General features: G+C 40.1%; 1 protein-coding gene across 1 annotated transcript in view; it reads right to left on the bottom strand.

The window, feature by feature from the left end:
* The window catches only part of LOC132781836 (BOS complex subunit NOMO1-like), a 38,356-nt gene extending 25,498 nt beyond the window's left edge, over window positions 1-12,858 (bottom strand). Inside the window, exons 1-13 of the mRNA XM_060786328.2 lie at window positions 12,659-12,858; window positions 10,030-10,119; window positions 9,770-9,815; window positions 9,089-9,189; window positions 8,036-8,142; window positions 6,614-6,686; window positions 5,780-5,932; window positions 5,450-5,587; window positions 4,298-4,387; window positions 3,731-3,836; window positions 3,400-3,550; window positions 2,285-2,462; window positions 414-555 (exon numbers count right to left, since the gene is read on the bottom strand). Of these exons, the coding sequence (XP_060642311.2) occupies window positions 414-555; window positions 2,285-2,462; window positions 3,400-3,550; window positions 3,731-3,836; window positions 4,298-4,387; window positions 5,450-5,587; window positions 5,780-5,932; window positions 6,614-6,686; window positions 8,036-8,142; window positions 9,089-9,189; window positions 9,770-9,815; window positions 10,030-10,119; window positions 12,659-12,811 (1,528 nt within the window). The 5' untranslated portion in view covers window positions 12,812-12,858. The remainder of the gene's footprint in view (window positions 1-413; window positions 556-2,284; window positions 2,463-3,399; window positions 3,551-3,730; window positions 3,837-4,297; window positions 4,388-5,449; window positions 5,588-5,779; window positions 5,933-6,613; window positions 6,687-8,035; window positions 8,143-9,088; window positions 9,190-9,769; window positions 9,816-10,029; window positions 10,120-12,658) is intronic.
* Between the last annotated feature and the right edge of the window lie 5,361 nt (window positions 12,859-18,219).

Below are 18,219 nucleotides of genomic sequence, written 5' to 3'. Positions count from 1 at the left end.
ATCTGGCTGTTCTATTACATTTTATTGATCAAGCTTTCATGTCTCAAAAATACATGTTTTAATTTCAACTTTTAACTTTTATTTGAGGACAGTGTAGAAATGTTTTAAATAAATACACTTTAGCGCACCCAAACAACTCAACAGACTACAAGCTTTGAATGCTGAAAGTCCTAAGCTTCTCCAGACAGGGCTAGGAATTACTCCTATCTGAAACAAAGGAGACCAACGGCTTGTCAGTGGAACCAGTGTCGAACTACATGGGCCTGAAGGCAGCTTCCTATGGTCCAAGCCATTCTGAATGATACAATTTTGCAAGGCTGCTCCAGACATGAAGTCTAAAGTCGAGAATCCATTTTCAAATCAGCTGCAAGTACATGCGATCCAACCGCTTCACTTATCAACACACATCTTACCTAAGCAGATCACTTTTCCTGAGACAGAGGCAAGGAATTGGGAGAAGGTCACATCCAGCACTGGCTTGGAGGAAACAGTCACAGGAAATGTTTTGGGTTTCAAAGCAAGACCTGCTCTGGCTTCTGTTTCAGGAACAAGTACCTAGAGGAAACAGAACAATGCTAAGAGCTACTTTTATATGAAAAGAAATAAATGGTTTATCCAGAGAATGAAATTGTTCCTTCTATGCTAATATCTCCCAGTCCTTTCTCTCATGCTCTTTTTTTCCAGATACCCTTTCCTACTCTTTTCCTTCTAGTTTTCTCTTTCTTTTTCTCCACACAGTGTTTCAATAACATGGTATTTCATTATGAATGTAATTATGGGGTAAATATTAATGCAAATAATAATAATAATAATAATAATAATAATAATAATAATAATAAATATTTTACTTATAGACCGCCCTCTCTCCCCGAGTGGACTCAGAGCGGTTTACATACAAAAAAGGCAAACATTCAATGACGTAGTCAACAAAATGCACAAATCAAAACAATACAAAATAACATCAGTAAACTTAAATTGAAAAAAACCTAATATTTAAATAAAACATAATTACACATAGAGACACAAGAGTTAAAATGACTAAAATACATAAAAAGTGCCTAACATATCATTAATATGTTGTTGAAGGCTTTAATGGCTGAAATCATTGAGTTGCTGTGGCTTTTCTGGGCTGTATGGCCATGTTTCAGAAGCATTCCCTCCTGATGTTTCACCCACATCTATGGTGGCATCCACACAACCTCTGAGGATGCCTATCATAGATGTGGCCAAAACGTCAGGAGAAAATGCTTCTGCAACATGGCCATACAGCCCAGAAAGTTCACAGCAACCCATATCATTAATAATTTAAAATGTACCATGGCAGCCCATAGATATGAGAAATTTGAGAGTGTTCCAATGAGATTGGCTTAAGGTGTACTACAAGAACAAAATTTGCATGTTCCTGAAGAGAAATAATATCCTTCCATCTCTTCACTTTCCTCTTCAAATATAAAGATTTGCACAGATCTGAAGTGGTGCACATTGCTTGAAACTACGAATTTAAAAGCATTTTTAAAACAGACACATGAATGGTGGAAGATTTGACAGAACAGTATGCGTTTCTCCCCATAGATGATACAGAAGGTACAGATTATGGATAAGCACATCAAATCTCAAAACAGATATCTGATCCCTTCTAGTTTCCATATTGGACTACAAGGCCAATATGAAAACTTCCATGTGAAGAAAATTGTGCTTTGTCAAAATGGCCAAGAGCGAGATGCATTTTTATTGGATTTATAGTCTATCTCCATCCACAAACAGGACACAGGTCACAGTAAAACTGGTCAAAAATTTAATTCAACCACTGACAAGATTGGAAAGACAACATATTTTTAACTGTTATGTAATTAAATTAAATCTAATAGTTTGATTACATTTACTAATAAACAAATACCAAGATGACAGAAGTGAGGGGGTGGTCATGGTGTGGCCCTTGAATCCTACTTCTGTGACCCCTGCAGCCATTACCATTAACAAAGTGTAACTTTTTAAGCAACTGTTGCTCCAAGACCACGTAGAAAAGCCTCAAATCTGTTAAAACACAAAACATGACTGCTCCCCAATATCAGAACCATCCTAGAACTCTTCAACTACCTGTTTTCTCCAACCTGTCTCAAAAAAGCAATAGGAATGTCATCATTTTTAATGGTGTTCAGGGGCAAATGGAAGTATTGGCTCATGCTGTGCATGATTTTTGGACCACAGGGAGCTTAAGGGGAGAATCTACTTATTCCTTACATCAGGATCAGCCTTCGATCAGTATAAACATTGACTGACTTACCTGGATGATATATGAACCTGACTTGGCCTTGAAGCAAAAAGCCCCACGGGTGTCCGTTTCTGTAGTCACTAGCACTGCTTTCTCCTTCTCTTGGGGCCACAAAGTAACCTTGTATTTGTTAATCTGCTTGATAGAGTCAGGGAAGCGGGTTACTAAGATCTGTCCACATATGCTGAATCTAGTACAGAAGGGAAGGAACAAGACATTCACATGTGCAATTAAATGAAGCCACAACTGCATTTAGACATCTGTGCATTGTGTCCAGAGCTTTTGAGTAATGAACTGTGTGGCTAAGTGCCATACATTCAGATTGCCAGTAGAATTCTTACACAAGGATATCAAATTTTATGTTTTAACTATTAGAACACTCATTTTAGGAGTTTTTACAGATCATTTTAATGTCTTCTAAAATGTTTATATCTCTGTGTTGTTTTAATGGGTTTTTATTTGTTTTTTGTCTTGCTGAATTGGGACCGGATACATAAATACTTAAAATAAATACACAATAAAATAGATGGACAAACATTGAATGATTTTAGGCAGTTTCTTTTTGGCGCCACTCTTTCCATTAAATTCAGCATTAGTGTTATTTTTGTAAGGGCCAGGCTTAGCACAGCGGGTTAAACTACTAAGCTGCAGAAAATCCTGCTGACTGAATGGCTAGTAGTTCAAGTCTGGATCGTGGTGAGCACCCACTGTCAGCCCCGGCTCCCTGCCCAGCTAGCAAGTCAAAAACAGGAATGTGAGTAGATAAACAGGTACTGCTTTAAGCAGGGAGGTAATAAAAGGCACCTATAAGGACATGCCAGTGATTCAATCAGGATGACATCTAAGAATGACAAAGCTCCTCGGCATAGAGGAGCACCCCAAGTGGCTGGAGCCGAGCACAGTCTTCAGATACCAGAAATGGAAAAAGATGGGAAAAGCCTTTACCTCTGTTTATGTATTGTCTGCCCTTGTTAATTGTATAATGGCATTGAATGTTTGCTGTATATGTGTTCTGTAATCCACCCTGAGTCTCCTTGGGGAGACAGAGTGGAATATAAATAAAGTATATTATTATTATTATTATTATTATTATTATTATTATTATTAGGTAATACAAGGATACTTACTCGGTTGCTATGATGTCTGCTAGCTGGGGAGTGTTTGGAGCAATTTTCACCATAATATTCTCAAAGAAGATGTGTTCTTTCTGGGCTTGAATGGTGTATGTGCCAGTGGTTATATTTTCAAGGCGGAAAGAACCATCTGACTTTGTTGTGACTATAACAGAAAAGGGAATGGAAATAGATAAGTGAAAGAGATATAGCCCATATCAAAGCACACAAAGGAAGCACTGATTGTCAAAACAGCCTTTCTGTAACTACACACGTCATCCTGTTTTAATTGAAAGCATTAAACAAATCCCACTTTTCAATTCTTTGTTCAACAGATGTCACCTACCTTTAATTTGGCTATTCAGCATCACAGTAGCATCCGCAACACCTTCACCTTCAGGGCTGTTCAGAACCCTACCTGTAACTGAGAAGCCCATAACATGGAAGATGGGCTTTAAATAAAAGAAAAAGAAAATAACAAGGGGGAAATGGCAGGATTAGATTCCATTGTTATATACAATTAATTTTTAATTTCTGTATGTATGTATTTTATCTTTTACAATTTAGCTGTAAATCACCTAGAGCATTCTCGGATGGAGGGCGATTAATAAGTAATTAAATATGAATGAATGAATGAATGAATGAATGAATGAATGAATGAATATACCTATTTTATATCTTCTCTCTTTCCTCTCTCTCTCTCTCTATCTATCTATCTATGGATAAAGACTTGGAATTACATCAATGAAGTCTCCTTCCACTCACCAAAGATATGCATCCTAAACTTATCTGATCCTGATCTCTCTGCCAAGATTGTTATGAGGATTGCATGGCAAGGTGGAGAACCAAGTACGCTATCCCAGGCCCACTAAAGGAAAGTCATGATATGCATGTCAAAAAACCAACAACTTACCTCAATTTTCAGACTGTCATGTTCTACAGTGAAGTCCAATCTCGATGGAGCGACATCAAAAGTAATTCTCTCCCCTCGGTAAAAGGGAACCTGGAAGGAGACACCACAGCCCCTGAGTGTGAAACAGGTTCCTCAAAAACCAGACCTTGGATTAATTAAGTTTGGGACTAAAATTATTGGTCATGAAGGATGATGCATTCTGAGGTTCTCTCCTACCCACGCAAAAGTTTTTAAAAGTTCTGGAAAATCATGCAAGGAGAATTCATGTTGCAGGCATTATGCTGAACACTGTGTTTTAATAGTGTTTTAACTCTTTTTTAACAATGTTGTACCCCACCTCAAGACACAGGGAGATGATGATGATGATGATGATGATCATCATCATCATCACCACCACCACCAACGTCAGGACTCTTCACATTTAAAACCAATTCCCAGAATACAGGCTGGCAGCAATATTCAGAATCATCTAGCCATTCAGCTTATAACAGTATCAAGGTAAAGGTTTCCGCTTGACATTAAGTCTAGTCATGACCAACTCTGGGAGGGTGGTGCTTATTTCCATTTCTAATCCAAAGAGGCGGCATTGTTTGTAGATATCTCTGAGGTCGTGTGGTCAGCATGACTGCATGGAACGCTGTTACCTTCCCACAGAAGCAGTACCTATTGATCTACTTATTTGCATGTTTTCGAACTGCTAGGTTGGCAGGAAATATTCTTGCATTTAAATATTCTTGGAAGTGTCAGATCTGGTTTCAGAGTGACTGTTTGCCATTTATTTACACACAGTTCTGTTTTCACTTCTTTCCAAAATTCACTAATCTGTAAACATTCCTTCCCTATTTGCTGTATAATTACCCTGAACAAATAACTGTTGATAAATTATGGATGCAAGACATTTAGAATTTGTATGGCATCACGATACAATATTACAAAAAAAGTAAGGTATTATAACATGGATTCTTGCTATCAACATCCTAATGTTTTAACATTTTGCTATTGCTTCTGATGTCATTTGTTTTGGCCAAGTGCTTTTGTAACATTCATAAATAATTAACAAGGGCAATTGCCAGTTGGGTAAAATATATATTTCATATATTTATTTCATAAATAAATACTCATTCATGATAACACAAGAGTTTCATTACTTACTACAGTATATTTCCCACTTGGCAAAGAAAGGAAAGTGAAAGAGCCATCCTCTTTGGATATGACATTGCAGAGATAAAGAAGAGAATCATCCCTTTCAGAAAAGCCTTCCACTGGAGAGATGTTGCAGCCCATGACATCCTGGATAAAAAGAAAAGGGTGTCTTAACTCCAGAAGGATGGCAGCTTCCCTATCCATTTCAACCAAAGGGAGGGAACAGGAAGGGTTGGCTTTTGAACAACTCTAAATTTCACTTGAAACATATTTTTGGAAAAATGGGGAAAATTACACAAGTCAGAAAAATATAGTTCTTTGTGACAATGGACTACTGACCTCCTTAGAGACCGATGAAGAAAAAAGGAGGAACATGACGCCTTTCATGGGCTCCCCATCACTCCGGACAGATCCCGAAACATTGTAACCTGCTACAACCAGGGGGCCAGAGGCATATGCATTGGAACTGGTCACTCGTACTGTTGTGCTAGCCTAAAATATAGACAGAAATATAAACACAATATTCCAATGGGACAGGATGCCAAGGACTCAGCTTCCATAAGCACTTTAAAAAAATGCACAAAAGGCCTTGGTGGCCCATATGGGCTAGCCTTGTTCCCTGTACATTGACTGAAAACCCTTTGATTTCAATAGACTCGCTGCTAAATATGAACCACATCTGTAACCAAATGTGTGTAAATGCGTGACATTAAGTTCCTGCTGCTTCTTTCAGAAGTTGCAAGTCTGACAACACTAGGGGGCGTGGGTGCTTTGCTTCTAAAGTGTTGCTAAAGTTCTGGTGGTGAAACTTTCAGAACTCTGACAAAACTTTCAAAAATTTGCTATAAATGGCAGTTCCTAATTGGTTCTGTTATAAAAATCACCAATCATGAAATAAGGCTGAGAAACGCTGCACTAAGTGATCTTATTTGGCTAAAGAGTACTAAGGATCAGACTCTATGTTTAATGATAACACCAAAAAAAACCAAATGTTCGGTAAATTTCCAAAAAAATGCTATTAATGTTAAAAATTATAACACATTGCAACTGTTAAAACATACTTCATAGTTAAGTTATCTCATTTCTTGCATGTTCCTGTTATTCCAGTTATTTTGTTGTTCTAATAATATCAGGGCTTTGAAAATAATTTGGAAATGTTTCAGCAGCACCTACCCCTTCAAGCACCCAGGTGGGATGTGATGCAAAGATTTCATATTCCCCAGGAAGCACTTTAAAAAAGGCATATCTAAAATAAAGAGGAGTCATATAAAAAACAGAACTTTATTTATCTCTACAAGCTCCCTAAACTAGCCTTTCCAACCCATCACCTCCTATTTTTTTAAAGCTACAGCTTTCAAGAGACCCAGTCAAGTACAGCAACAGCTGTCCAAAGCAATCAGATCAAGCCATGTTGAAAATTGATCCAAATAAAATAAAAATTAACAATTCATCAGTCATAAATTGTGTTGTGTTAAAGTTAATAAAATACTGTTTGAATTGATACTGGAATATAGAGAGAAATTGGCTGATTTTTGTATTTACAGTAAGGGAGATCCAGAGTTCTATGAATCCTAGAGTTGGAAGAGACCCCAAAGGCTCTCTAGTCCAACCCTTCTGCCATGCATGAATGCACAATCAAGGCACTCCTGACAGATGGCCCTCCAGCCTCTGCTTTAAAACCTATATAGGCAGCATATTCCACTGCTCTTGCCACCAGGAAGTTCTTCGTAATATTTAGGTGGAATCTCTTTTTCTGCAGTGAATCCATTGCTCCATGTCCTAGTCTCCACAGCAGCAGAAAGCAAGCTTGCTTCTTTCTTGATGGGATGTACTTTCAAATATTTAAACATGGCTCTCAGTTCCCCTCTTAACCTTCTGTTCTCCAAGCCAAACATGCCTAACTCTCATTCCTTGTAGGGCTTGTTTCCAAAGCTTTCATCATTTTAGTCGCCCTTCTCTGGACATGTTCCAGCATGTCAACACCCTTCTTGAATTGTAGTGCCCAGAACTGGTTGCAACATTATTCCAGGTGAGGTCTGGCCAAAGCAGAAGAGAATGGGACTATAACTCCCCTTGATCTGGACACTATACACGTATTGATGCAGCCTAGAATCACAATAACTTTTTTAGCTGCTGCATCGCACTGTTAACTCATGTTCAGCTTGTTGACCACTAAGACTCCAAGATCTCTTTCACATGTAACTCTGTTGTTAAGTCAGGTATCGCCCATCCTATATCTGTGCATTTCATTTTTATTGGATAATTCTTCTTGTTTCTTTGTGGCCAGTAAGCATAGTTGCCACTCTGGGTACAACCCAAAGCCATCAGATCACCAGACTAAACCCCAGTAAAGCACCTGTTGACACTTCTCTGTCATATATCAAGGACAAATTGGGCAATATTTTGTCACTTATTTTTCCTAATGTCAATTCCCATCTTCACCAACAACCTTTCAAACCATAATTAGAATGGACAGCTGTAACACTAAATTTAATTAACTCACGACAAAATATTGTGTGGGAGGTACAAAGTGCTATCAGATCATTTCTTTCCCAATCTCTATAAGAAAATAATCTGAACACAAGCCAAACTTACTTTCCTCCAGGATGAGTGACTGTAGCTTGGATGTTTACCTCTGAACCAGGATGCCTCAGTGCAACTAATACTCCAGCAGGACCCAGTGTTTGGCCTTTGCTGAGGACCTACAAAAAGTTACCATGAAGCGTCAGCTTGTAAAACAATAAAAAGATAGTTCAAATTACCATTAGTTCCCTTTTTATTTTTTTAAGTTGCTAGTAGTTCTATACCAGATAAATGAAGTCTGTCAAAATTACAAGAGTGCTAGTTTCAATCACTGCAGTAAAACAATCTGGCAGTGGTAACTATGGGCTAAATCTAGCTTTAGGTCCAGCTAAAGGTGGTAACTATGGGCCAGCTCAAATACACTCACTAAAATGAGACTTTGTAAATTCAGTATATGCTGCACACAATATTCATTTCAATAGATCTAGTATACGGTAAAGGATCCCCTTGAAATTAAGTCTAGTTGTGTTCAACTCTGGGGGGTGGTGCTCATCTCCATTTCTAAGATGAAGAGCCAGCGTTGTTCGTAGATGCCTCCAAGATCATGTGGCCAGCATGACTGTATGGAGCACCGTTAACTTCCCACAGGAGCAGTAACTATTGATCATTTGTATGTTTTCAAACTGCTAGGTTGGCAGAAGCTCGGGCTAACAGCAGGAGCTCACCCTGCTCCCCGGATTAGAACCGCCGACCTTTCAGTAGCAAGTTCAGCAGCTCAGCGGTTTAACTCACTGCGCCACCTGGGGGCCCATGCAGTATAGTATAACTAGGATTTAAACAAATGTAGACCAATGGAATGAGCAAAGCTTGAAGATAAATATACAGAATGAGAAAAAAATCAGAGCAAAACCTAAAATGTTTCCACAATTGGAATTAAAATTTGTAAACAAAGGACCAAATATGTGTACAAGTACAGGGCTATCACCAAGTAAATTCTGTGCTGGTGCCTCATCAAACTACAATGCCCAAGATTCCATAACATTGAGCCATGGCAGTTAAACTGTCTTAATTCTTCAGTGTAGATCCACCATAGGAGATATCTGATTGTAATTCAGCAGGTCTTACCTTTCCATTTACGGAAAAGCCCGTAAACACAAAATCGATATCACCCCCTCTAGTGCAAATGTCATTGATGCCATCCACATGGATGTCTACACTTGTTGGATCTATTAATAGAGAGAAAGGGGTTTAATCATTATTTTCCTCAGTAAGATTATGGATACTTCGAAGAAGATGATTGACAGAGGGCATCTCAATAATTAATCTGGGGTTAAACCAGCACAGAAACCAGTTTGACTGTGTGGATGATTACAATGTAGACATGATACAGAACAAAAACAAAACAAAGCCTACTATCATACATGCGGTTTGACTTAGTTGAAGAACTGGTTGTTCTTGAGAAATTAATATTTACAACAACTAAAAAGAGAAAGTCTGAAGTTTAGAATTCATGCCTATCTCCAGTATGATAAAATAAAGGCAGACTCTAGTGTTCATAACCATTACATTATGAGATCATTATTAACTGGGTGGGATAAGTATAAGAAAAGATATTACAGCAAAAAGTCATTGTTGCGTTCTCCACATGAAGCTCTGTTTAGAAGGTAAATTGTCTTGAAAGAGAAGTGGTTGACTTATAAAGACTTGGTGTTGGATAATGATCATGAGAAATAGGTTCAAATCAATCTACAAACTAAGAATTTCAGTAGAAATCAAATTAAGTAAGTGTACTGAATAGATACCTACCAAAACTCCACCCTGGGGGAGGCTCAATTTTAAGAACAAAATCCCCCTAAAAAGGAAAGCACAAAACACTTGTTACCATTACCATCTACTTTGTTGAAACAAAATCAGAATGCTATACCTCAAGGTATTTTCTTTCTCTTCCTCCCTCCCCCTAAAATCATACCTTTTGTCACTCATGAATCTATAAATATCAATAGATAATAAGGGATAAAATTCAGCCAACAAAGATAAATCACACCAGATATTACATTGCCACTGACCTTATCATAGAGAGGAATCATGAAGTAACCATTATTTGGAGCACAGTCAGTTTGGTATTTCAAAGTTCCATGTTTTGTGTATAATTTAATCTACAAATGGAAGAAAAGATAAACCAATATTATTTCTTTTCAGTCTGAACTTTGGCGTAAACACCCAAAACAATCATAATTATTGTTATTATTTCTCTTCAGTCTGAACTTTGGTGTAATACCCAAAATAATTATAACAATAATTTCTCTTCAGTCTGAACTTTGGTGTTCTCGCCCAAAATAATAATAATAATAATAATAATAATAATAATATTTCTCTCTGGTCTGAATTTTGGTGTAATCACCTATTATTATTATTTATCTCCAGTCTGGTGTAATCACCCAAAATAATATGGAGCCCCAGGTGACTCAGTGGGTTAAACCCCTGTGCCGGCAGGACTGAAGACCAACAGGTTGCAGGTTCGAATCCGGGGAGAGGCGGATGAGCTCCCTGTTTCAGCTCCTCATGCGGGGACATGAGAGAAGCCTCCCACAAGGATGATAAAAACATCAAATCATCTGGGCATCCCCTGGGCAACGTCCTTGCAGACAGCCAATTCTCTCACACCAGAAGTGACTTGCAGTTTCTCAGGTCGCTCCTGACACGACAAAAAAAACCCCATAATAATAATAATAATAATAATAATAATAATAATAATAATATCTCCAGTCTGAACTTTTGTGTAATCACCGAATGTTGTTGTTGTTCATTTGTTCAGTCATTTTCGACTCTTCGTGACCTCATGGACCAGCCCACGCCAGAGCTCCCTGTCGGTCATCACCACCACCAGCACCTTCAAGGTCAATCCAGTCACTTCAAAGATCCCATCCATCCATCTTGCCTTTGGTCGGCCCCTCTTCCTTTTTCTTCCATTTTCCCAATCATCATTGTCTTCTCTAAGCTTTCCTTTCTTCTCATGATGTGGCCAAAGTACTTCATCTTGGCCTCTACTATCTTTCCCTCCAATGAGCAGTCGGGCTTTATTTCCTGGAGGATGGACTGGTTGGATCTTCTCGCAGTCCAAGGCACTCTCAGAACTGTCCTCCAGCACCACAGTTCAAAAGCATCTATCTTCCTTCACTCAGCCTTCCCTATGGTCCAGCTCTCACATCCGTAGGTGACTAGGGGAATACCATTGCTTTAACTATGCGGATCTTTGTTGCCAGTGTGATGCCTCTACTCTTTTGTCGAGACTGGACATTGCTCTCCTCCCAAGAAGTAAGCGTCTCCTTATTTCCTGGCCACAGTCTGCATCTGCAGTAATCTTTGCACCTAGAAATGCAAAGTCTGTCACTGCCTCCACATTTTCTCCCTCTATTTCCCAGTTGTCAATAATTCTTGTTGCCATAATCTTGGTTTTTTATGTTTAGCTGCAACCCGGCTTTTGCGCTTTCTTCTTTCACCTTGATTAGAAGGCTCCTCAGCTCCTCCTTGCTTTCGGCCATCAAAGTGGTGTCATCTGCATATCTAAGGTTGTTAATGTTTCTTCCAGCAATTTTCACTCCAGCCTTGCATTCGTCAAGCCCCGCACATTGCATGATGTGTTCTGCATAAAAGCTGAATAGGTTGGGTGAGAGTATGCAGCCTTGCCGTACGCCTTTCCCAATCTTGATCCAGTCTGTTGTTCCGTGGTCAGTTCTGACTGTTGCTACTTGGTCCTTGTACAGATTCCTCAGGAGAGAGACAAGGTGATTTTGTATGCCCATACCACTAAGAACATGCCACAGTAATAATCACCGAATATTATTACTATTATGCGCTCCCGGTAGCGCAATGAGTCAAACCCTTGTGCTGGCAAGACTGCTGACTGAAAGGTCAGCGATTCAAATTCTGGGAGCAGGGTGAACTCCCGTCTGTCAGCTCCAGCTTCTCATGCGGGGACATGAGAGAAGTCTCCCACAGGATGGTAAAACATCTGGGCATCCCCTGGGCAACGTCCTTGTAGACGGCCAATTCTCTCACACCAGAAGTGACTTGCAGTTTTTCAAGTCGCTCCTGACACGTAAAAAATATTGTTATTTCTCTCCAGTCTGAACTTTGGTGTAAACAAAATAATAATGATGATGATGATACCTCTCTTCGCCCTTAAGATTGGCGCAGCAGGACTTTAGCTTTTGGGAGTGGAAGCCCAGCACAGCTAGAAGACTAGAGTCTTCTTTAGAGTGCATTGAATATCACATGCGGCATGCTCTACTGAGGCAGGGCAGTGATATATCTATTATATATAGTTCTCACAATCATATCTATCTTTCTATCATCTCTCTCAGTCATATCTATGGACATCTAACTATGGTTGGATGGCCCTCTGTCGGGAGAGATCGGACAGTGCCTTCCTCTATGGAAGTGAGATATATATATACATAGTTCTCACAATCATAGCTGTCTATTATAATAATAAGAGCTCGGAAAAAAGGAAGAATATCATTGTTATCCAAAAGCAACCAAGCTAATCTAGGCATGAGCCAACTGGGGCCCTCCCTCCAGGTGTTTTGGTCTTCGACTCCCACAACTGAAGTCTAAAACCCCTGAAGGGAGGGCCCACGTAGGCCCAGGCCTGAGCTAGGCCCGGTTGGTGGTGCTTCGGGGTCTGAGGCTCACCTCGATGAGGGAGTAGTTGATCTCCACGCTGGACTTGACGAAGCCCCCGCAGCCCACCACGATGTCCTCAGAGGCCCCCACCACAGCCCAGGGCCCGCACCACAGCAGCAGCAGCACCGCCGGCGGGAGCAGGAGTCGCCCCGGCGCCGCCATGCCCTCCTAGGCCTTACCGAAAGGGCCCCGGAGTCACCGCGCATGCGCTAAGCTCAGAGTCCTCCCGGAAACCAGCCCCCGCGGCACAGAGGGCGCCTGCACTGTTGACCCCTGCCGGCCGGAGGGCGCGCCGCACCCTTTCTCCTCCTTGGTGGTGACTTCTGCCTCTCCACCACTTTCCTTTTCTCAAGCTCATTGGTCATTTTTTAACACGAGTGAGATGATAGTAATAATAATCTGTAATATTGTGATTTTTTTCCTGGGTTCTCGCTGTCATTATTTCCTAATTGGTTCTAGCCTCAAAACATGGGGAAAGTTTATTAAACTGCACAAACTTTGTTTTATGGGAAGGACATCCTCCTATTACACATTATATTACACAGCTGGAGTTCAGCTGTGACCAGCAGTGCTGCATAATTTAAAGAAGCACGAATGGAGAGTGAAAGAGAGAGACGTGCCAAGAGAAAGGCGCGTCAAGCCAACCCCAACCGAGACCACCTTCCACCTGGAAACCAATGCCCTCACTGCGGGAGAAGATGCAGATCAAGAATAGGGCTCCACAGTCACCTACAGACCCACAAGAATACTGACCCTGGAAGACTATCCTACTCATCTGTGATAGTATCCCACTTCGCTGACACCAATTTGTGAAAGTATCCCACTTCGCTGACACCAATTTGTAACAGGATGACCGTTTTAATGCCACCAATTTGTAATAGTGTGTTCCACTTCCCCAATTTGCAACGGGATTTGTTTTACTGTGGTTAGCAACACTGGCCAATCTGCGAAGGTATTCCACCTACTACTGTTTAAATCTCCTAAGTTTTGCTAATTTATAAAAGGTGTGGATAATTCTAGATGTAATTCAGGTAACTGCCACCAACGGGAGGTAATGCCGATGAGAACTGGTTCCCCAGACGCAGAAATATGGAGATGACACTGTCTTCAAACAAAAGTTATTAAGTTTATTTTGAACAAAGCGTATGGTTGCAGGCTGTTGGTTTACTTGGAATAACTTAGAGAACTTGTAGAACTTTAAATGTAACTTGGTTTGCAATACAGATCACACTTCTGTATAACACAACTTGTATTTGACTTTTACTGTATTGAAGCACTTTCTTAAACAATGTTTCCTGAGGTGAATAGCCTTCCTGTTTGATCCTTTCTTGATCAAACCTTAGATCTCTAGTCTTTCCTAACTAGTGATCTAAACAAGCTTCCCTTAGTCTTCTCTGACTAATGAAACTAATCAGGTTTTCCCCTTCAACCTTGCTAGAATGAAGAAACCTCTGGCTGTTCACACACACTGCTTCTCCACTTCCCTCTCTCCTCTCTCAACTGCTCACTCGGAACTCCAAACCCTAACTAACTGCTTCTTTTCAAAACGCAGATAGATTTCTCTCGCTAGGCTCCGCCCACTTTCCACTCTCTCCTGCCTGGTCTCCTTGGTAACGTCACAATGGATACAACCAGTTATCTCTAGTCTTCAGCTACTGTTGCCAAACAAATAGTTAAACGGTTCAAATACATATACTTAGTTTCAATAACTTCCTTACATCATCCAATGAGGGATCACCTAAGTAAGTAAGTAACACATTATATTATATTGTTATATTGTTATATTATATTAATCTTAAATTATATTATCATACTGTTATGTTTTTCTTATATTCTATTTACTTATAATCATGTTGTTATATTGTTATATTTTTATAGGTTAAAAAGTAAAGGCTTTCCCCTGACATTAAGTCCAGTTGTTTCCGACTCTGGGTGTTGGTGCTTATCTCCATTTCTAAGCCAAAGAGCCAGCGTTGTCTGTAGTCTCCTCCAAGGTCATGTCGCCAGCATGACTGCATGGAGCGCTGCTACCTTCCTGCAGAAGTGGTACCTATTGATCTACTCACATTTGCATATTTTCGAACTGCTAGGTTGGCAGAAGCTGGGGCTGACAGCAGGAGCTCACGCCACTCCCCAAATTCGAACCTGCGGTCAACAATTTCAGCAACTCAGAGGTTTAACCCACTGCGCCACCGGGGGCTCTAGATTATACAAATATAGAAGTATTTAGGGAGAGAATTGCCAAAGAGAATGAAGAAAATTGTGAATATAACTTTGTTGCAGCCAGATTAACAAAAGCAAAATCTTTTTTAAAACTGTTTGTTAATTACTGTAGTGTGTGCACAACTATGTTTGTATGTTATCCAACAAGCAACCTATAGAATTAAAGCACTTAAGATGCATTAGGGCAGTGATTCACAACCTGTGGGTCCCCAGATGTTTTGGCCTTTCACTCCCAGAAATCCTAACAGCTGGTAAACTGGCTGGGATTTATGGGAATTGTAGGCCAAAACACCTGGGGACCCACAGGTTGAGAACCACTGCATTAGAGGGTGTACTATATTTGTTCTAAAGGTGTCATTAAGGTAATAAAGGTTTCCTCTTGACATTAAGTCTAGTCGTGTCTGACTCTAGGGGAAGCCTAAGAGCCGGCGTTGTCTGCAGCCGCCTCCAAGGTCATGTGACCAGCATGACTGCATGGAGCGCTGTTACCTTCCAGCCAAGGCGGACTCTATTGATCTACCCACATTTGCATGTTTTCAAACTGCTAGATTGGCAGATTGACAACTGGGAAATAGAGGGAGAAAATGTGGAGACAGTGACAGACTTTGTATTTCTAGATGCAAAGATTACTGCAGACGCAGACTGCAGCCAGGAAATCAGGAAACGCTTACTTCTTGGGAGGAGAGCAATGACCAATCTTGATAAAATAGTGAAGAGTAGGGACATCACACTGGCAACGAAGATCCGCATAGTTAAAGCAATGGTATTTCCCGTAGTCACCTACGGATGTGAGAGCTGAACCATAGGGAAGGCTGAGTGAAGGAAGATAGATGCTTTTGAATTGTGGTGCTGGAGGAGAGTTCTGAGAGTGCCTTGGACAGCGAGAAGATCCAACCAGTCCATACTTCAAGAAATAAAGCCGGACTGCTCATTGGAGGGAAGAATAGTAGAGGCCAAGATGAAGTATTTTGTCCACATCATGAGAAGAAAGGAAAGCTTAGAGAAGAGTATGAGGCTGGGGAAAATGGAAGGAAAAAGGAAGAGGGGCCAACCAAGGGCAAAATGGACGGATGGTATACTTGAAGCGACTGGATTGACCTTGAAGCAGCTGGGGGTGGTGACAACGGACAGGGAGCTCTGGTGTGGACTGGTCTATGAGGTCACAAAGAGTTGGAAACAAATGAACAACAACAACAACAACAACAACAACAACAACAAAGATTGGCAGAAGCTGGGGCTAACAGCGGGAGCTCACCCTGCTCCCTGGATTCGAACCGCCAACCTTTGGTCAGCAAGTTTGGCAGCTCAGCAGTGTAACCTGCCGTGCCAGCAGGAGCGGCCATAAAGAAAACATGAAAGTTTCCTTAGGATATAATTGTGTACAGCTACTTTGTGTTTCCTAAATGTTCGTGTTCGATCTAGGGTGACTACTGGCTGTTAGGAATTGTGGGAGTTGCAGTCCAAAACACCTGGAGGGAGGGCCAAAGTTGTCCCATGCCTGCGAATCTTGCAACTTCTCTTCCTCCAATGCAGCGCAGATGGGCGCATGATGTTCCTCCCCCGTTGTGTTCTTTACTGCTCCATCTGCAGGAAAAGTGTGCTGCCGCCTGCAGCGTGAGCTTGTGACTCATTGCACTGTCTGATCCTTTTCCCTCTGAATACACAGCACCCATCTGCCTGTTATTAGCGTAGCTCTTGTCCTCGGAAATAACATATCTGCTGTGTGCATGGCATAGTAGAGTGAATACAAAGCTTCATTCCTAGTACGTTCCGTATCCGTGGAACAGTGAGTTTGCTCTGGGCTTTAATCTTCATGTTGAGAAGCTATCTTCCCCCACAATCAGTTCAGCATCTTAGGCAGAGTAAACCCCAGAGTAAGTTCACTGCTCCATTGACACAGAAGCTTCTGCAGCTGTAATTAATGTAAAGACTACCTTTACATGGTCAGAAAGCATTGTTGATTCTAGTAATACTTATGTCTTGGAGACGGAGCAATGGATTCAACTGGCAGGAAAATGAGATTCCATCTAAACATTGGGAAGAATTGCCAGATTTTTAGAGTTGTTTGCTGCCTCTGGAGCCAGTGGCTCCTTCTTTAGAGGCTGTTAAACACAAGCTGGATGGCCATCTGATGTAGGTGCTTTGATGGTGCTTTTTCCTGTCTGGCAAAAAGACTGGATGGCCTTTGGGGTCCTTTCCAACTATTATTATTATTATTATTATTATTATTATTATTATTATGCAGAGGCTGGATGGCCATCTGTCGGGGTACTTTGATGGTGCTTTTCCTGTTTGGCAGAAAGAAGGGAGTTGGACTGGGTAGCCCTTGGGGGTCCCTTTCAAATATTATTGTTCCATTCCTATCCAATTTGTCATTGATCCACTCCTTTCTGGAGAGAAAAGGTGTGGTATAAATAATAATAATAATAATAATAATACATTAATAATACTATCACTATAATAGTAGCAATACATTCTAATACTAACACTCTTTGTGGAGAGAAAAAGCAGGGTATAAATATAATAATAATAATAATAATAATAATAATAATAAATCAATAATATCACTATAATGACAATATATTCTTATAATAGATACATAGCTGCTTTAAGTCTCCTTTGTGGACAGAAAAAGTGGGGTATGAATAAACATAATAATAATAGAATAATATTAAACATAATAATATAATACATTCTAATACTAATAATAGATAGCTGCCTTGAGTCTCCTTTGTGGAGAGAAAAGTGGGGTATGAATAAACCTAATAATAATAATAATAATAATAATAATAATGCACAAATAATATACAATGATAATAATAATACATTCTAATACTAATAATAGATACATAGCCACTTGGAGTCTCCTTTGTGGACAGAAATAGTGGGGTATGAATAAACTTAATAATAACAATGCATGAATATTATATTATTATAATAATACATTCTAATACTAATAATAGATACATAGCCATTGGAGTCTCCTTTGTGGAGAGAATAAGTGGGGTATGAATGAACCCAATAATAATAATAATAATAATAATAATAATAATAATAATAATAATGGATAGAGAGAAGTCATATGGAATATAGCCACTTTGAGTCTCATTTGTGAAGAGAATAAATGGGGTATAAAAACATAACAACAACAACAACAACAACAACAACAACAACAATAATAATAATCCCCATCTTGTGTTTTCCCAAAGAGAAAGCAAGAGGCCCATCTTAACAACAGCACAGAAGAGGAACAGAAAAGTGGCAGATGCTGCCTTTCCCCTCCTTGTCCCTTCCTCTCCCGCATTGTTGTCCTTCCTCTCCTGAGCATCTTCCTTCTGCGCATGTGC

The sequence above is a fragment of the Anolis sagrei genome, chromosome X, assembly GCF_037176765.1.
Source record: "Anolis sagrei isolate rAnoSag1 chromosome X, rAnoSag1.mat, whole genome shotgun sequence".
Classification (NCBI taxonomy): Eukaryota; Metazoa; Chordata; class Lepidosauria; order Squamata; family Dactyloidae; genus Anolis; species Anolis sagrei.
This window is presented reverse-complemented; position numbering and strand designations above follow the sequence as displayed.